The sequence below is a fragment of the Corythoichthys intestinalis genome, chromosome 19, assembly GCF_030265065.1.
Source record: "Corythoichthys intestinalis isolate RoL2023-P3 chromosome 19, ASM3026506v1, whole genome shotgun sequence".
In the NCBI taxonomy this organism is placed as follows: domain Eukaryota; kingdom Metazoa; phylum Chordata; class Actinopteri; order Syngnathiformes; family Syngnathidae; genus Corythoichthys; species Corythoichthys intestinalis.
In genome coordinates this window covers 523317-543875 of record NC_080413.1, presented here as the reverse complement: position 1 = coordinate 543875, position 20559 = coordinate 523317, and the positions used below count along the sequence as shown (strand labels likewise).

Sequence of the window (20559 nt, the reverse complement as noted above, 5' to 3'; positions counted from 1 at the left end):
ACTTGGAGATCAGGGCACACCTCTTAGTTTTCCAATTTATCCCTCCAAAAAATTTTTAATGATTTTTTTAAATTATTGACTAGCTTCAAACTTCAATAGCTCCTAGGCCATTTGACCTTTTGACCCCAAACCAGTGCAGGGTTGACATACTTTACTTGTTGTTCAAGGCACACCTCTTAGTTTTCCAATTTATGCCTCCAAATTTTTTTTATGATTTTTTAAATTATTGACTAGCTTCAAACTTCAATAGCTCCTAGGCCATTTGACCTTTTGACCTCAAACCAGTGCGAGGTTGAAGTACTTTACTTGGTGTTCAAGGCACACCTCTTAGTTTTCCCTTTTTTTATGTATAGGTTGTTAATAAATGTACTTGATTAAAACTTAAGTAGCTGTGAGGTCATTTGACCTTTTTGTTCATTATCAGTGTACATTTGTAGTCCTGTTCTTGCTGTTTCTGAATTTTTCTTTTTTTTCATTCAGACAGCTACACATTTTCCATCTGTTTCGTTAAATCCTACCACAAATTGAATACGATCTGTCAATATACTTGATACAAGTACAGAAAAAGCATGCTTGATTTTAAACTTTTTATTTTAACAGTGTTTTTATCTATCAGGCAGCCATCATTCTTTTTTTATTGAGCCATCATTCTTTTTTTTATTGAGAAAAAAAAAAAATAATTCAAAGACCTCAAGCGGGATTCGATCCCGCATTCTCAGGTGCGACAGACAACCGATTCTGTTATCGAGCTATTCTTCCATGTGACGTCACAATACTGTTTTCTGCTTCTAGAAGAATGTTTCGGCACGTACGCCATCTGTCACTGTGCGGTAAAACCTGAAAGAGAAACGCAACAGAAAAGAAAGTGCGGCTGGCTTGAACAGAACGCGGCTCAGTTCACCGCAGTCTTCAACCGGAACGGACGTATAGCGGCGATCAACTGTTTTCAATTGACGGTAGAAGAGCGTAAAGAGCTTTTGTCCAAATGGCCTCGGGCCGGCGTTTCTATCCAAGTTGACGTGTTTGTTAGCAGTCCAAATCAGAACTAGCTTATTTTTCCAAGCCAAAGATTTGATCCGAGCATCCGTTAATGGCTGCCATTAACTGCTAGTTGTTCGTTCGCTACGGACCTCCACAGTTAAAATAGATCGGACATGAGCCATTGGCAGCTGAGAATAGTACAGTGACATCTGCTGGTCATATTGTGTTATGCAGCGATTTAAAGACTTTTTTTTTAAAAATTTTTTTTAACATTGAACCTTTTTAAAAGGTTACTACCAAAATTATGCACGAGACTAAAGAATTGGTTTTTTTTTAATCAGAATAATTGGATTGTTTTTTGTAAAAATACCATACTATAAATTAGTGATTTTACAGAAGGAAAACAAATGAAGTAGCGGGGAAAAGCACCTTACCCTGTCATTTGACACATACGCTCAAAGGGTGATATGAGTAAGACCGCACCTCCTCAGGTAAACTGACACCTGGTTGCTATGGAGACTCTAAAGCCAAGTCTAATTGCGAGCACGCATTGCATTTTTTTTTCTTTTTAAGCAAGAGTCAGTGGTTTTTGGAGTGCATTTGGAAATCCCAATACGGACCTCAACACTGGTGAGTTCTATTTAATTGGCGCCGGACGTCTTATCAGTTTGCCGACGAGCCGACCGGATAGGAGGTCCGCCGACGAAATCTAACGAGTTATACGTATCGTTAGCGAGCCCGGCCTCCGCGGAGGGACCGACAGACGGCCGCGCCGTGTTTCGGCAGCTGTGGTTCATGGCGGCCGTGGCGGCCGGGGCCTTGTTGCTGATGGCCGCCATGTTAGGACTGGCCCTCCGCAAGGTGAGCGCGTAGATGGACGCGCGCTTGCTTTGTTATTTCTATTTTAGAAAGCCCGGATGACTCGGGCCTTGTGTGTGTGTGCCAAGGCGCTGAGGAAAGCCCCCTTGACCAGAGCGAGACCGCCCCTGGTGGCTCCGCGGCAGCCCGGCGCCAATGCCGTTTATCCGGCAAGCGACTCCGTTTTGGTGAGACGCCGTTCCTTTTTAACGACAAATGAATACGGCAAACGGATAAGAGGCAGGAACTTTTTTCTTCTTCTCAAAATTCAATGGCACCGAAACATTTTGCGCGCTTTCAGTTCGACACGGCAGGCGTGGTCAGCAGCGTCACCCTCAAGTCTTTCACCATGAAGACGGAGGTATCGTCGTCCCGCTTGAGGAGAAGTCCAGCTGCGGCCCGCGGGACTCCCCTGCCCCCCGCTTTCGACGCATAATCGGGTCGAGCGCTAACTGCGCCCTCTGCCTTCAACGACCCTAAGCCCTTTACAAAACCCCCAACTCCTGGAAGGCCCCAAAAATGGGCACAGAAGGATGGGCGAGTACCATGGGCCCTTCTGGGAAGCGGGGCATAGTAGGTCCGGCCGCGGGCCGCAGCTGTACCTTCGTTCGCGTGTCGTTCCGACTCGTGCTCTACCCTTGTTCGCGTGTCGCTCAGACTCATTTTGCCGTCGCTAGGAGGCGCCGGAGGCCAAATGCCAGGAAGAAGTAGTCCGCGGGACTTCCTTGAGACGCAGCGTCAGCCGGGCGTCAGCGACCGAAGCGCGGGGCCATGACAGCGGAATGGTGAGCAAGCGCGTTCGACAAACGCTCCAATTAGCGGCGATTCATACCATTTTTTGATGGATACTGTCACCCAATATTTTTGCTGTGAATACTCAACCCCCCCCCCCCCCCCCATCAACGACTACGATTATCATACATCACAAATAGATAATAGATACATTCATACATTATATGTATGGTGGAAAACACTCATGTGACTTGAAGTTCCGCTCCGAGACCCCCAATTTGTCCAAATTTTAAAATTGTCCAATTTGCTCGTGTGATACATCATTGGAATGCTTAAAATGTCAATTTTCTGGGGGAATTTTTTTTTTAAACAAGATATAGCGAGGATAAATATAACTACTTTTTTTTTTTTTTTTATAGCTGGGTTAAAACAAAAGCGGTTGCGCGACCTCTATAAACGGGGGTTTTCAGGGTAAAACGGACAAATTCAAAATAGTTCAGGGACTTTATGCGCCATAAATCTGCTATGGCAGCATATACACATATTGTTCTATCAGACACAACAGTTCTTTTGGCTTAAAATACAGTTTATTTTATAGAGGGGTGCCATACACATATATGGCAGAAAACACAGACAAGGCTGAAAAAGCAGTTTCTGCTCTTGCACTCCTCTTTAAAAGAAACTGCGGTATTTTAAGCCAAAATAACTGTTATGTTTGATAGAACAATATGTCTATATGCTGCCATCGCATATTCATGGCGCATTAAGCCCCCAAACTATTTTTAATTTGTCCGTGTTACCCTGAAAACCCCCGTTTACAGACGTCGCGCAACCGCTTTTGTTTCAACCCACCCATAAAAAGAAGGTAATTAATTATATTTACTATTCAAAATGTCTGTCGTTTTTAGCTTAAAATCATTAATTGAGGTCTCATATTTTGTTGTGAAAAAAAAAACGACTTTAAAAAATTATTCACTCACATACTTTAGACTTTTAAACAAATTACGTCACAATGAAAAAAGTGGCGTCTGTAAAAAAAGTCACAGATATCTACCTCATAACTATCGCTTAATTGTATTTTTTTGTTACTGTCGCATTTCTCCAATATGTTAGATGATAAATAACCGATCCAAACAAAGAAAAATGGGAAAAAAATTGAGTAAATATATGAAAAAAAAATCTCGACCACTCCTTGATGCCTGCGATTTCTGCATTGCAACCCTTGTTATATGACCATGTTTCACTCATAAAATTCCCCAAAAATCCAGCTTTGACCATTCACATCTGTGTCTTGACACTCAGTGATACATGCTACATGGAATTTTTGGATCAAAACAAGGTAAGTACTGTAATTCTGCTCTCGCGTGCTCTCACCTCCAGTTAGGGTTTTGCTGTTTAATTTTTTTTTTTTTTTTTTAAATGCCCTCCTGTTCAAAATGTTTCTTCCCCCAGAAAATTGACATTTTAAGCTTTCCAAATGATATATCACACATGCATATAGGACAATTTTAAAATTTGGCCAAATTGGGGGTCTCATAGTGGAACTGAGTGTTTTTCGCCATATGTGTATATATTATATATATATGTATATTAGGGCTGTCAAAATTATCGCATTAACGGGCGTTAATTTTTTAAATTAATCAGGTTAAAATATTTGACGCAATTAACGCAGATGCCCCGCTCAGACAGATTTAAATGACAGTACAGTGAAACGCTCACTTGTTGTGTTTTATGGAGTTTTGCCGCCCTCTGCTGGCGCTTGGGTGCGACTGATTTTATTGGCTTCAGAACCCATGAGCATTGTGTAAGTAATTATTGACATCAACAATGGCGGGCTACTAGTTTATTTTTTGATTGAAATTTTTACAAATTTTATTAAAACAAAAACATTAAGAGGGGTTTTCATTTAAAATTTCTATAACTTGTAGTTCTTAAAAGATCAATGTTAATACAAGTCTTTCTATCCATGGATCGCTTTAACAGAATGTTAATAATGTTAATGCTGTCTTGTTGATTTATTGTTATAATAAACAAATACAGTCCTTATGTACCGAATGTTGAATATATATATCCATCTTGTCTTATCTTTCCAACAATAATTTACAGAAAAATATGGCATATTTTATAGATTGCGATTAATTACGATTAATTAATTTTTAAGCTGTAATTAACTCGATTAAAAAATTTTAATCGTTTGACAGCCCTAATATATATATTTATATACATTCATACACACACATGAACATACAGAATGCACTTGCACATGTACGTACATACTATACATAGATACATACATATACGTATGTATGAATGTACTATGTAAAATATACAATTCATTATTCAATTAAAATGATTATCCATCATGAGAATATTTATTATTGTTTATGAAATGAACATTTGGCACATTTTAAGGACATGTGCCGTGTCAACAGTTCATGGACGACGAGGAGTTTGTGGACAGCGTGAAAGGGTTCAGCACGGTGAGAAAGGAGCACACCATGTTCACCGACACAAACTTGTGAGGCGGGGGAGCTGGCAAGTGCCAAAAGTGGCCACAAGATAGAAGCCGTTTTGTTTTCACTCTTGAGAAATGCATGCGGTTTTTGAGCATTAAAGATCCAAAAGAGTTTCAAGTTCCAATTTCATTTATTTGAAATGAGGTGCTACAAAACATTAAAACCGTGACAGTGGACAAAAACAAACAATAAATTATTATACTGCAGTACCACCATGTCGTAAACATAAAAATCCCTAGCGTTAAAAACAGGACTCCACTTCATGTACAAAGAATTTTTTTCGTCTTACTGTGTACAAAATATACATCTCTAAAATTGGACACATTAAATTGATGCTTTTTTGGGTTTTATTATTATTATTTTTTTTTTTTTTAGAAAACTAAATTCTTGATCCAAAACACCTGATTTTGTCAGTCGACATTCTATCATTGAAATTTTCAAAATGCCCACTCAAAAAAGTGCAGTCAGCACGTCACAGTTTACAAGGAAGAGCGACGGCAGCCAATGAGCATCAAGCTCCTAAATGTCGACGGTCGTACCTGAGAACCTCATTTTTATAGTTGTGGCGTAAAAGTGTTTGTCGCGCAAACTGGCTAATGACCTTTCTGGACAAATGACGCTGGGCTGGGCTCACTTCCTGTTGATTTTTGGGAATTGACTTTTTGTGGATTTTCGCTCTAATTCCTGTTATTTCAGGCATCTTCCTCTCATTTACTCCCTGTTGATTTTGGCTCACTTGCAGTTGATTTTAGAGTCATTGTGGATGACTCCCTGTTGATTATTGGGTCACTCGCCAGCGATTTTGGGGCAATTACGGGTGACTCCCAAATAGATCACGCGTACGGCTAGATGTCCGACGCGAGCGTCGTCACTTGTCGGCCGTTTTGCGTCAAGGGCGTTCGCTAAATGTCAAATGAGTGTGTACTTTGAAATGGCAATACAAAGCTCTAATTTGGAGCGATTTTCAAAGTCCGCCAAATTTTTATAAATGTAAACTGTCAAGAAGCGTCATATTGCCCGCCGACGCAAGATGCTCGCTAGTTACTTTTGCCGTCCACTCGGCCTTTAGACATCTAGCCTTACCAATGTGATATCGACTGTCACTTCCTGTTGACTTTGGGTCACTTCCTTTTCATTTTAGGGCATTTACGGGTCTGTAGCCTTTATATTAGCACGAAAAACACAAATACGCCATAAACAAAACAAAAATCCAATAAAAAAAATGACATATTTAAGTATGGTCATAATTTGCCTCCTATTTCCACAAGTTGCTCACAAAAACCTGTCGGTATGTGGCGAACTCAATACGTGAAAACATTGCGGAGAAAACCGCCGGTGAAGTTAGCGTGCAAAAATCAACAAATACGTGACACGATCACCACAAAAACCACAAGCGCTAGCACACGACGGCTAAAGCGAATGACATGACGATTCCCTTCCTTTATATGCAAAAATATTATCGTTCAACAGAGGCCGAGGAGGTCAGTCGGCGGTGGGAGAAAAAAAAAAAAAAAAAAAATCTTGTCCGTCGGGCTTTCCAGGCGCGGTGAGTAATACTGGTTAAGGTCCACGAACAAATCGGGATTGTCCAGGTAAAAAGGGCTCCGGAAACTCCTCGGCTCCCCCGGGAGGATGGTTAAAAACGTTTACGTGGGACAGAGAACTGCGAACACAGCACAAGAGACGGACGGGGCGATGAAAACAGACCGTCGCTAGGAGTAGGGAGAGGCGACTGTTTGCTAATCGCTGAAGGGGAGGCCTGAATTTACATTTAAACACCAAAAAGACACAGGAGAATAAATAAGTACATCAAATAATGATATATATATATGCATTGGTACCTCTACATACGAAGTTAATTGGTTCCAGGACCTTGTTTGTAAGTCGAAATGGTCTTAAGTCGAGCAGGATTTTCCCATAAAAATACATTATAATTCCATTCATTTGTTCCACAGCCTGAAAACCTACACTAAATCCTTAATAAATACTGCTGGTATCTTAACAAATGGCAATTACACACAGAAAATCAAATAAATTTAAAAAATCGAAATAATAATATACCGTATTGGCCCGATAATAAAAAAGAAAAAGTGGGAGTCGTCTTACATTCGGGGTCTAGACATTATACCCATTCACGACACTAGATGGCGCCAGATATCATTGAAGCGATGTTCTGTCACGACAGATCTCAGCTACTCTCAAGTTTAACCCGTTTGCATTATTTTATTGCAATGTTTTTCCTTATTCAGATTTTTTTCAAGACTACATTTAGTTAGACTTCACTTTGATGGTTAATGCAGTTATTGCAATTTTGTTGCTTTTTCACAATAGATTGGTTGATTTACATTTAGAAAAAACAGAAGCCATTCATTTACGAATGTATTTGCACTTTAGTTTACATATTTAAATGTTCAGACATTAAGATTTGAATGAGGCAGAATAACATGCTTTTTCTTTCAAATATATTGTTTAGGGCTGTCAAAAAGATCGTGTTAACCGGCGGTAATTAATTTTTTAAATTAATCACGTTAAAATATTTGACGCAATTAACGCACATGCCCCCCTCAAACAGATTAAAATGACAACACAGTGCAATGCCAACTTGTTACTTGTGTTTTTTGGAGTTTTGCTGCCCTCTGCTGGCGCTTGGGTGCGACTGATTTTATGGGCTTAAGCACCTATGAGCATTGTGTAATTATTGACATCAACAATGGCGGGCTACTAGTTTATTTTTTGATTGAAACTTTTAAAAATTTTATTAAAACAAAAACATTAAGAGGTGTTTTAATTAAAAAAATTCTATAACTTGTACTAACATTTATGTTTTAAGACCTACAAGTCTTTCTATCCATGGATCACTTTAACAGAATGTTAATAATGTTAATGGCATCTTGTTGATTTATTGTTATAATAAACAAATACAGTACTTATGTACCGTATGTTGAATGTATGTATCCATCTTGTGTCTTATCTTTCCATTCCAACAATAATTTACAGAAAAATATGGCATATTTTAGAGATGGTTTGAATTGAGATTAATTACGATTAATTATGATTAATTCATTTTCAAGCTGTAATTCACTCAATTAAAAATTGTAATCGTTTGACAGCCCTAATATTGCTATAATCATTTGTTTCGGATGAACTGTAATTATTTTCTGTATAAAAATGAATTTGGTGTTCAAAAAGTCTTTTTTCAAACTTGAGTCTTGAAAAAGAGGGGGTCGTCTTATAATCAGGGCCGTCTTTTATTCGGGCCAATACGGTAATACTAATAATAATTCCTGTAATAGTGTAACGAATAGGGCTCTAATGGGGCGGACGTTTTTTTCCGTACCTGAACGCACCGCGTGGCTAACGTGACCGAGAGAGGGAGTGGAGCGGCTGAGGGTTTACTTTGGCTTTCAATTTTTTCTTGAGAGCACCGTCAACTTTGGCGGTCAGGAGGCGATAAGTAATGAAATAAATGATAAAAACCTGACCAAGCTGGCGATTTCTTTGGCGATGTTACCACAATAACAATTGTCATCTTAACTGTTAAAGACTGGCGAACGGCGGTCGACCGTGGAGATGTATTGTTGAAGCCAGTTCACGGATGCGCACCCCACGCTCACATACGCTTTTCTATCATTTGCATCTTCATTTCAATGGTAAGTGTCACCTTTTTCTTCGTTTGACCACCTGTACCAACCTTTTTGAAACCTGTGTTCATTCTCACAAGAAAATTTGCCGCGCGTCCGTCTGCGCCGCTGTCATGTCGTCGTATTTCGAGCGCGTCGTCGGATGTAGAAACAAATGACGAGTCAAATTTTACGTCGGATGTCGAAAGCGCTCGGATGTCGAGGTACCACTGAAATTGGTTACAGAGTCAATTTCGTATTGTGATTTTATTCATACCGTGGACCGTGTTTCACATGTAAATAGCCTCATTGGTTCCAGTGCAGGGTCAAAAATAATCAGGGTCAAATCCAATTGAGCCAAATACATTTGAATCATTATATTTACCAAACCTAACCGTTAAGACCTGTAATGCAGCGGGCAGTAGCACTTAAAACCTCACAAATTAGAAAAACCTTCTCTTTGGAGTGAGGCGATGTCCAAAAGCCAAAAATGAGAGACTTTTAGCCGAGACGCGGTCGGCCGCGCTTTTATTTTGGCGCCGGCGCCTTAGAGCGGGTAGTGCTCGAGACGCGCCGAGAAGAACTCGTTTGCGGCCGCTTGTAAAACATCTACAGACGCAACGCCCGTATTATGGTTTGTTGTATGTTTTCCCTGGTCATCGGACACTAAAAGTTACGTCGTTTATGATGTTAGCTAAAGCACGCAAAGCGTCGGCGTTATCGCTCGCTGTATTAGCAGCCAATTCAAACTTTGATGTCAATACGTCTATTGTCGAGATCTTTTATTTTCAATTTCGGCAAAACACGCGGACCTCTGGCATCGTCCTTTCGGAGTTTAGTCTTTTGTACACTGAAAAGGAAAAAAAAAAAAGTTTGCTCATCCCAAGATTTCCTTTACAGAAGCGTCGATATGTCGAGGTACCGCTGTGTATATATAAGGATTTCGTCCTTGTTTTTCCCAGTCGCATTTTTATGTACCCGTGTGATACTTGATGTCCATTTGTTAAAGGTAAATTCAGGCATCGAGGGTGGCAATGAATGGGGACTACGTTGAGAGTAGGGCCGGGCGATCGCTCCGTCGGATCGATTCACTGTAGCGCTTGCTTAGGCTTCCCGGAGGAAAAATGGTGACTTGGTATCGCCCGGCCCCACTTGAGAGAGGGAGAAGGCGACACGGCATCCTTTACCAACCTCGGCGTGCGTCCGTCCGACGCTCTCAAACCAGAGCTGCGCAAAGCGGCGCCAAACACAAGGAAGGCATAGTCAAAGAGTGGCGAGAGCAGCGGGAAAAAAAAAAAAAACTCCCGGGACAACTTGACGTCGGCGACGGTAGGGCCGCCGCCATTAACCCACAGCTAGTGGCAACGGAGCCGCTATTTTGATCGTCGACTAACGGTTTAGGGACACTGTTGACCAAAAGGTTTTTTTAAAAGTTGTTTTTAAATGAAGAACATTCAATTCAAAAAAAGAAAAAAGTTCCAAAAATCCAACTGTAATGGGTTTTTTTTCTTTTAATTTTTGAAATATAAGCCTTTTCAGGACAAGCACCAGTTTTAAAAGAAAGAGGGGAAAAGTCAATATTCTTTTTTTTCTATAAGAAAAATTTGAAGGAATTAAAAAAAAAAGGTCAAAGGAAACCAAAGCAAATATATATTTTGTTTTAATATAACCCGTCCCTTTCTCAGGAAAATTCTCTTTTTGAAGAGAATAATGTTTTGCGGCAGCCCTAGTGTATGTGAACGTGCGTTTAATTACCTTTGAGGATGTAATCCGTGAGCAGGGCGGGAACTTTGTCGCTGTCGTCCCTCATGGCGTGAAGGACTGACGTGAGAAAGAGAGATGAACTAAAATCACGTTTTGAAAAAAAAAAAAAAAAAAACCTCACTCACTCTTTGTCAGGATCTGGAGGTCTTCCACGGCAGGGTAGCCTATTTTCTTCTCGTAGGGGATCACTGTGGTCAGGTACTGAGGCGAAAACATGACACGTAAGCAAATACCAAGGATGCCGCGTCCGATGCCAATTCGACAAATGGAACTTCAATGTTGACGAGCAAAATATATTCCCTAGTTGGGACACTCGAAGGTAGGGCCGCCTGGTGCAAAGCATTATTTTTGCGACAACCTTTTCCATTTATTTTGAAATACGTAAATAATCCTTTTCACAGATTTTTAAAAATATTTTTAAAAATATTTTCATGAATGTTTGTTAAATGCAAAATTTAGGCATTTTGGGTTTAACGTCTTGAGTGTAAAAAAATTAATAAAAATGGGAGGTTGGAAGTTTTTTTTTTTTTTAGGCCAAAAATAATCACTTGCCTGATAAAGGGTTAAAACTTTTGAATAGCTGCCCACTGTAGTGAAAGGACAAATTTAAAGCCAATCATGTCTCCCAAACTATCAAAATATGGATTCATCCTAGCAGCCCTACTTCAAGAGAGAATTCAAAGCAGGTGATCAATACGGAACACGGAAATGTACGCCGTCTCTCTCGCATCCATATAAAGTGGGGGCAAAAAATAGATCAGAAATAAGCCATGAGAGTTGAACTGGAAAAAATGCATGCTATCTGTAAAAAGAAAAAGAATGAAGCATGCCAAGGTGGGGGGAAAGAAAAGAAGAAGAGGCGACAGGGGGCACCTGTTTGTCCCCTCCCGTGGTGCCAAAAGTTTGTCGGAGGCCATTTTGAATGACATTGGAGAGTCCCTCCAGTGTGAGGCGCTACGCAGAGTCGAAAGACAGATGAGGAGAAAGGGAGAAACCCCGGCCGGCCGACGGGCGAGCTTTTTTCCCCCCTACAAGCCGCTCACCGTGCCCGGGACGTTGGCGCCGACGCCCCTCTGGCCGTCGGCTCCCGTCGCGGCGCGGATCTTCTTCTTCTTGCGCAAGAGATCGCGGTGCTCCTTCTGCCTGTTCTGCACGTCGATCAGCAGCGAGATGAAGCTGTTCTTCACCTAAGGCGGACAAAAAGGTTTTGGGATCAAGCTGTCAACAAAATCAATTTGCTGGGGATTTGATACAAAGAAGCAAAGAATTTTGGGAGGGGCACACCTCCTTCTCGTACTCCAGCTCGTCCCTCAGGGCCAAGGCCCGGACGAGCTCCTCGCTGAAGCCGCGGATGGCCGACTCCACCTCCTCCAGCGCCTCGCTCAGCTCCGGCGTCGACAGCTGACGCAAGCCTGAGCCAACGGGACATTTTGGAATCGGTCGCGCCGAAAAAAGTCCATAAACCGCAGCGTTGCCGCAAAATGGCCGCGCGTCTGGAAATTGTGCTCGTTCGAGCAAATGTATACGTTACGTAAGTCGCTGTCCGTTTGTATTTACGAGGTCTTACGTAAGAAGGTTAGACGCGTGAGCGCTTCGACCCTTCACACCTCATTAGGCCGCTCGGAGCACGTGGCCATTTTTTTGCGGAACAGACTCACGTTCTCGGTAGCCGCCGTCGGAGGCGGCGCGCCCGAGGCCGCCGAGGTCCCGGGACAGATCGGACCCGGAGGGGCTCTCGTCCTCGTCCGGAGACTCTTGCATCATCTCTTCGATCTCTTCGATGACCTGCGTGCGCCGTTTGCAAATGAGAAATATTTTTCAAATGAAAATGACATCCCAAAAACATCTGGTAAGGTTTTCATTCAAAAATAAATTTCTTTTTCTTCATGATGCAGTGCTTTACCTCTATCTATACATTAGGGGTGCAACGGTACCCTAAAATGTTATTTTGGTCAGGTTCATTTTTGGTTAAAAAAAAAAAAAAGCTTTTATTTTTTTTTTAAATGGAACTTGTGTCAATAAATAGAAGTGAACCCTTTCGCTCGTATTTCAAATAAGGCAGGCCTGCCTGCCCGTCCGTCCGTCCGTCGTCTCGGAGCCGCCCACCGAGCCAAAGTATGATTGTGTTTTAGCTCAAGCTTCCTCCATAGCATTTGTCACGCTTGTAATTCAAAGGTCTTCACAGGCCGTCAAGTCTAAACTACTTATTGAGAGTGCCCGACACTTACGCCGTCCCTGCGGAAACTCCGACTGGACGCGACACTCACGCTAATAGTACATTTTATGAGGAAAATAGAATACGCATAAAACAAAAGTGAACTGAACCCAACGTGCAAAACAAAAACGGTTCAATAATTCCAAACATCATATAAATACAAACATTATTCCATTTTTTAAGAAGCCCAAAAATTCAGATCGATAAACGTCTTCATATCACAATTGATACATTAACCTTGCAGTCTTGGCACAAATAAGACAATGAATTACAATAGATGTTTTTAAAAGGATTTTTTGATGTACTTTTTTCATTTGTATTTATTCTACTTTGGAAAAAGTATAACCATCTACATATCAAAATCGAGAAAAATAAAAATAGAGGATTTTACCAAGACACAGTAATTTTTTAAAATTGCTTTAATATTAAGGGGGGGGGTTTTTTGTTTGTTTTTTTTAAACTTATTTGTTGCTATGGACAGAACTAGAAAATTGTGAAAGAATATTTTATTCATGCTCATAAAACAATCTTTAACTGCTGTGAAACAATGCTTTTGTGCGAGACTGTATCCACGTTTGTGCGGTCCATCCATATATTCCTTTGAACACTTACAATGGGTATCTGTTGACTGGCTTATCTGATTTGACTCCCTCTTGTACCAGCTAGAGGTAGTGCTCAAGGTCGTAACTAAAAATGTTTTTCAGTGGATAATCACCAGAGGTGGTCTTTAATTAGTTTCATTTCTGCTTTCATAGTAGGTGTGGTTTCATAGTAATTAAACTAGAGCTGAAACGAGTACTCGAGCAACTCGAGTAACTCGAGTTTAAAAACTGATCCGAGTAATTTTATTCACCTCGAGTAATCGTTTATTTTGACAGCTCTAAGTATCACGTTTTGCTCGGACTACTTTTAATGCGGGACAACGCGCTGTCACGTGCGGAGAGGAAGAAGGAAAAAAAAAAAAAACTTACTGCAGCTGACAGCCGCCACAAACGACACCGACGTTGCCAAATACTAGCCCGCACGATGCTACGTTGATAACAGCTAGCGTCTCATGCGTCTCATAAAGATCACATGTATGTTGAACTAGATGGGCAATGACAGACTCGGCTGCGTCTGGGCAGCGTTATTAAACAGCCGCCATCTTAAAGCAGTACAGCGCTAAGCGCTAGTAAAGAGCGCTAAGCGCTAATAAATAAGATTAACGTTACTGTCGCTACTAGCTCACGTAAAGTTAGCCCTGCGGAGGGCTAGGTTTCAATTAATTATGACCACTGTCGATGCGTGGCTAACGTGTCTTACATACAGGCTTTAACATAACATAGCATTGTGGAGTGATGAGGGTGTAAAATAAAAACTTTATCATGCTAACTATCAATTTTAGCTCAGTAGTCATTGCTGGATAAAACACCAAGTAGCACTGGTCCCTAATGTGCTCCAGTACAGCCTGTATCAAACATTTATTTTGAACACTGCAAAAACTCAAAATCCTATCAGGACTTACAGTTTAGACTAACTTAAAACTTAACTAGAACTTAAAAATGGCTTGACACAAAGAGAAATTCAATTGAAACACGTGGGAACTTTTAAGTGATGTGTGTTATCAAGCGTAACGGCATTTTTAGGTAATATATATACATATATATATATATATATATTTTTATTTTTTTAAATAAGATCTAAAAGTTTTTTGAGTGAAAGCAGTGAATTAGTCTTTTTTTTTTTTATTCTAGCTACATCTGAGATGCAATTGTTGGCTGTTTTCAACAATATACATCGAAAATAAAGACATTGATTGACTGAAAATGGTTCAAGATTAGATGAAATGTCTTGTTTTCTCATGTATATTTATAATTGCTCTTCACCTAAAAATATATTTGTTTTATCCGATTACTCGATTAATCGATAGAATTTTCAGTCGATTACTCGATTACTAAAATATTCGATAGCTGCAGCCCTAAATTAAACGCCCATTCTTCAGTATATAAAGGCTTGATTTGTATTATCACCTTGTACTTCTGCGTGGCCCCAGGCCTGTCTGGATCACATTCTTTGTACCCTTGATATATATATATATCTTTTTTATCTATCAAGTCTTCCAAGCAGCCAATCCTTGGCTGAGTCTGATTCTTTTCTCTCATTTGAGTTGATTCTTGTCTTGGAGTTCAAAAGTAAACTTCCCTGACAACACCCAAGGGGGGGCGAGGAAAGACTAGTGTACGACCGCAACATTTGAACTGTTTGGCCACCTTTGACGGCGAGAGCCGTCCGATCCATGTCAACGGTACGAAAATTGGAATCAAATCACCGCGACTCGGAAACGTCACCTGCTCGGCAGTGAAGAGCGGCTCGTCGTTAACGCAGGAGACGATGATGGAGTGCATGTCCATCTGCTCCCTCAGCTCCTCGTCGTCCGACAGGTCCAAAGACCGGTTGTCCGGCTTCTGTAGGAGTCGCCGTCACAGACCCGTCGGCTTTGGACGCTAGCGTTAGCTTACCTGCCGTCGATTGAGGTTGAGGGCGGGCAGGTGAAGCGAGCGCGTGTGCGACGTCTTCCAGTCCACGGGCATCACGTTGCCGTATTTGTCCGTCAGAGCGTTCCACACCCTGCGGGGAAGACGGGCGGCCGCGTTAGACCAGCCCTTCGCCGCCGTCCGATCAAACGACTGAACGTCTATCGCCGTCGACGCGAGACGATTAGTAAAGATATCGTAGTGCAAAATACAGGTTACACTAATTGATGATCAAATTAACAGACGATTCATCGTCTAAAAAATGGACCAAATCCTTTTCTTGAGCCTCTTGCAACTTTTTTTTTTTTTACCTTGTCTAACTGAAAAATGGAAAAACGGGTAAGAAAAAAAAATGTACTTTTGTTTTTATTTTGTATTTCACATATACAAGTACTTTTTTAGTTCAAAACTGACTATCATATATATTTCACTTACAAAGGAAAACATTTGAAGGTTAACATGCTTATTTTTTAATTGGAATAATATAAATCTGAAAGATTTTTTTTTACTGAATTGACTGTGATTTTGTCTCCATATATCAACATATCCCAACCCTAATTTCCATCCAACAACTGAAAGTGATGTGTCGACCTCTACGCGAAGGCGCCGCCGGTCATTGTGAGCAACGCTTGCTCGTTTACGTAACGTCCGCGTTTCTCCCCGAGGTGTCACGCGGACGCACGCACAATTAGCTGGGCTGTCACTGCGATTGAGAAATGAAAATAAAAGACATTATTTTGTCCTCGCTCGCTCGCCATTTCGGTCACTCGGGCTCGCTTTCGTTAGGCGGCCGAGCCCGTCCCGCCAAAAGCGCATCGGCGCGGAAAAGAGCGAGCGACTCGGCCGGCCAATTATTTCGCTGCCTAACAGAGTTCCCGTTTGACACGTCAGCAGCTGTGAAAAAAAAAAAATCTGTTTGGGTTTGAAAGTGAAATGACATTCAGTTGGCTGGTTTCGGGTCAAAACGGGCCGAATTTTAATCTTCACTTCGCATGGTTGACTGAAAAACGAGAATTTGTGCGTGTAAACAGTGGTGTGACAATGGAGCTTCACTCAATGGTTGCCCTTGACGGCGTTAGATGGGAAATATTGCGAGCAAAACTTTTAAAAAACAATGACATCTTTTTAAAACTGGAGCAAAAACCTGCTGGGATACAAATTACGACCTCTGTCAATATAGTCATACAGCGGTACCTCTAGATAGGAAATGAATTTGTTTCCAACATACGCGGAGAATAAGGGGCATATCTCCCCCTCCTGGTGGTCCAAAATGTCATTGCATGCAATTGGCTTTCCAATAGACGAATTTAAAATAAAGACTTTGCCGGTAAAATGTTGTCTATAAAAGTTGTAAAGCAATAAAGCAAACAACCAAAATGAATGAAATGAACAAAAAAATATTTTATGGGTCAAAATTATTTTTCAAACAGATCATGTGACTAGCACCTTAAGAGACGGTCATTTGCTTAGCCAGAAAAAAAAAACATCTGAGGACAGAAGATGGATATACATCCTTTTTTTCAAACCTAAGCTTACAAATGCAACAACAACTACTGTAGGATTGAAGACGTGGACCATGAAACACCGGAGAGCACCGCCAAAATGGTGAGCGGAGTTTTCGTTTGCCCCGCTAAAGGCGTTCATTGTACAACGGAGCCACCGCCGGGATGACAATCTTGGCTTAAAGCGTAGCTGTCCTAAGCAGCCCAATTTAGAATTCCCCTCAAAAATGATAGGAAACAAAAAATGGCTCATTTTCAACGTACTATTATAAATTTTCCCGGCTGGAATATTCAGTCAAAAAGGATACTTCTCCACTAGGTAAGACAGAAAAATGTGCACTCGTTCACACACGCAGCTGGGATCCCTGTATTTACGAGCATGGGCTAAGCTACTATCTGAGCATATACTTTATCTTGTAAGTTCATTTTACTGCGGACACTGCGTTTGGACATTTTTGTCCCCCCTACCACAAAAGTCCACCTATGGTTTCAAAGTGGCTTTCGTATCATGAATGGCGTTTTACATGTAAATGGCTTCGTTGGTTCCAAGCGCTACTAAAACACCACATTAAATTAGCTGTCATGTCCTCCGATGGCTTGTCTTCGTTTGTAATGCTTTGTCGCCCCCTAGCGGCGCTTACTAGTTTCTTAGGTTCCAGCTCATTCTCGGGATCTTGTCACGACTACTCCAGCTTACGTAGCAAACACTGAGCGTTAAAAGACTAGAGATAGTCCGATATTAGGAAATGTGACATATATCGGTAGCTAGCTTTTTTTTTTTTTTTTTAATCCGACCGGCCGATATGAATAAATCCATTTAACACCGAGTTATGTATTCCGCGTCTCTCTCCTGCACTAGTATTAACCCTGTCCTCTGATTGGTTAAATGGAGTTACACTTATATTGCGCCTTTCTACCTATTAGACGCAGCGCCAGGAGCAACGCGGGGTTTAGCATCTTGCTTATGGATACTTAGACAAGGCCATCAGAGAGGGGAATGGAACCCACAACCTCCGGGTTGGGGAACAACTACTCTACCACTGACCCACGCCACCCCCTATTATTAGCAATTATTTTCTATTGGTGTGAATCAATAAACATGCTTTAGGCATTTCAATGAAGTTGAGAGTTTGCATAATTCAATTTTTGGACACTTTTACTCAAATGAATATCGGTTGAATAGGTCCTGAAAAACCCATATCGGTGGCTCTCGATAAAAGACCTCGGTGGTCATTGCTTTCCATTTCATCTGGCTGTTTGTAAGTTATATTCATCTTTTGTTTCATAGGCATAATCATTTTATATTTCCTTTGTTTACATTTTCAGTCACATGTAATTACATCATTTCATGGCTGCAATCAGGAATGATCTAACACAGTACACATTATCGTTCATATGTAGAATCAGTTTTTGTGTTTGTGTGTGTGTGGGGAGGTGGGGGGTGGCCGAAATTTTTTCCGTAAAATGGAAAAGCCCTTCCTATCTTGAGGGACCACTATGTATACAGTATGTACACATTGTGAAATATATAATCGTTAGCATAATTGCCTAACTCATATTTTAACATTTAATATTGACGACTACGGCAGTGTTTTTCAACCGTTCTGATTGGCTGAGGAGAAAAACAGTAAGGCAACAGTGGTAGGAGCATCACATTATGCCGAAATCTCAATTTGACAAAAATACGACTGTGGCTGTGATGGTTAACGATATATCGCTGTTTATTTCAATATCCTTATCCCTTTGGATTATTTTGTTTCTTGCCAACTCATTTGCTGCCATTGACATCCAATCCAACTTGACTTGAAAATTTTTTTTTTTTTTTTACTCGCACTTCCCTTTTACAGGTTGTAGTATCGCAACATGTTTGATTAGATCTGGCACTGTCATAGCACGAGAGTTTGAGGAAGGAGGCCGTTACCCGTGAGACCGTCTCTACAATTTGAGTCGGGCCTGGGATAGGACTAACCTTTGCGTGTTGGCACACCAATGCACAATTGAAGGAGACAAAGCAAGAAAGAAAATCAAACCCCCAGCCGTCCATCTTCTCCTGTTACGCCAGCTCACTTTGGGTAAAAAGGGGCTACACTCACCCGCTCGACTCTTTAAACTTTCCTATTTTGGCACCTCCACGTTTATTGCGACTTTTTGCGATATATACTGCAATATCAAAACAAGAAAATTTTTCACCAGATGACTTGAATAGCTTCGTTTGGTAAGACTTTGGTTGACTCACCATGACCCCATTGTATTCAAATAATAAAGTTTACTCCAGACTAAGGGGATTCCTCTGTGATTATGAAGTTTGATGTATATAAAAGGGATCCATTGTCCTGCACACTGGCTACTTTTGTGAAGCAAAACTGAAGTTTATGTGTTATAAAAAACAACAACAAAAACAATTGCACATCCTGCGATAGGACAATTGCGCAGGAAGATGTTAACAATATATTGTGCAGGCCTAATTGCTACTATTCACACTTAGGCTGTTTTTTTTTTTTAACCACATTCTTATTATAAAATCAATAAGATTTCAGATTTTTTTTTTTTTTTTTTAAATCAAATAAAGCTTACTTTGGGATGGGGGAATAATCATTTGCAAATGTTTAATGTGATGAGACTGATCTATAAGAACCCTCCGTTTTCTGAGCTAACCTGTATTTTATTTGATTTTTTTGTCAATACGTTTGACATTTTTTATTTTGCTAAAACACAAATGTTTGCCACATGTTGCTTTGTCTGGGTAATATTTACTTTATGTGAAGTTTCAAGTTCAGTACTTGAGACTTTGTTTTTACACAAATTAGAGTGCTACTGCATATGTACAGCCTTTAAAAAAAAAAAAAAGCTTTTGCCACATCTAGATAACAGCCACTTTCATTACTAACATTCATAGTAAATTCAAACCAAAAAATATATACAGTATACTTTTTCCAAAAAGAGATGCTGTGATGACGGTGTTTGCATGACACTGACTGAGGCTAAACGAGCGAGATAGGTGGAAAATGCCAAATGAACTGCCACTTACTCGTCGTCTTTGAGGTAATTATCCTCCGTGATAGGTTTGATGGGGGCTATGTGCTCCGTGGTAGTGTTATAATTGCGGAAGCAGACGGTTAGCTTCTCGTCGAAGTCGTGAACGAGATCCTCCATGGACTGGAAGCTGCAAATCTCCCCCGAGAAACTGTTGTCCAGGTCGGACAAATCGTCCGGGCCCCCCGCCGCCGCCGCCACGTTGGAGTTGAGCTGGTCCAGTTGGGCGACGGACGACTCCTTGAATTCGTTGAAGTCCTGCCAGTCCTCGTCGAAGTGGGCTAACGGAGCCGCCGCCATTGCTGCCGTGCGTGCGTGAGCGCGCGCGGGTCGGCGGTTCTCGAGAGCTGACACCGGGAATGGCGCCTTGTTTTCGGCAACACAGGAGCAGGCTCACACCTCACAGCTCAGGCTCAGACTGTGGCTCAGGATGGGCTGTTAGTTGTGACGTAATGAGGGGAGGGCAGGACTTCAGTTACGTCATGAGCACAGACAGAAGCTCCTCCCTCTCTCTCTCTTTTTTTTTTTAAATCGCTGGAGGAAATATAGATATCATACACGTATAAATAAATAATATGTAGTGACCACTACCTCCTCGTAACAGAATTCACCTATGGAGCGAGAACGCGCCTGTAGCCCTGGTCTGGTTGGCACCCCGGCCACGGCTGGGCAACACATGTTGCCAGTTTCTCCTTGGCTGCTTCTCGACGCGCTCCTCGTCCCGTACATCCCACGCCTGGCATCCTGGACGTCCTCCCGATCGTCCCATTCGGTTGTCTTCCACCAGCAACCCGATGACAAAAATATGCATTCATTCATTTTCCA

At 41.3% G+C, this 20559-nt stretch overlaps 2 protein-coding genes across 4 annotated transcripts; one reads left to right on the top strand and one right to left on the bottom strand.

Moving 5' to 3' along the window:
• The first annotated feature begins 694 nt into the window (after positions 1–694).
• On the top strand, positions 695–5445 carry si:ch211-57i17.5 (usherin). 2 transcript variants are annotated; one of them, XM_057822763.1, is made up of 7 exons: positions 695–1472; positions 1555–1611; positions 1715–1842; positions 1929–2027; positions 2141–2200; positions 2517–2624; positions 5004–5445. In XM_057822763.1, exons 3-7 carry the CDS (start codon positions 1777–1779, stop codon positions 5091–5093), a joined length of 423 nt encoding a protein of 140 aa, XP_057678746.1. In that variant the 5' UTR covers positions 695–1472; positions 1555–1611; positions 1715–1776; the 3' UTR covers positions 5094–5445. The 2 variants fall into 2 exon arrangements, with proteins under 2 accessions (XP_057678746.1, XP_057678745.1); XM_057822762.1 differs by having other exon boundaries at positions 695–1611.
• fez2b (fasciculation and elongation protein zeta 2b) lies at positions 4902–20194 on the bottom strand. Of its 2 annotated transcripts, XM_057822760.1 has the most exons (10): positions 19730–20194; positions 15185–15293; positions 15014–15130; positions 12130–12256; positions 11756–11883; positions 11515–11658; positions 11345–11425; positions 10597–10672; positions 10463–10528; positions 4902–6750 (listed from the first exon to the last, which is right to left on the bottom strand). In XM_057822760.1, the coding sequence occupies exons 1-10, from the start codon at positions 20032–20034 to the stop codon at positions 6734–6736; spliced, it is 1170 nt and encodes a 389-aa protein (XP_057678743.1). In that variant the 5' UTR covers positions 20035–20194; the 3' UTR covers positions 4902–6733. The 2 variants fall into 2 exon arrangements, with proteins under 2 accessions (XP_057678743.1, XP_057678744.1); XM_057822761.1 differs by lacking the exon at positions 11345–11425 and having other exon boundaries at positions 4905–6750; positions 19730–20193.
• Positions 20195–20559: the final 365 nt, after the last annotated feature.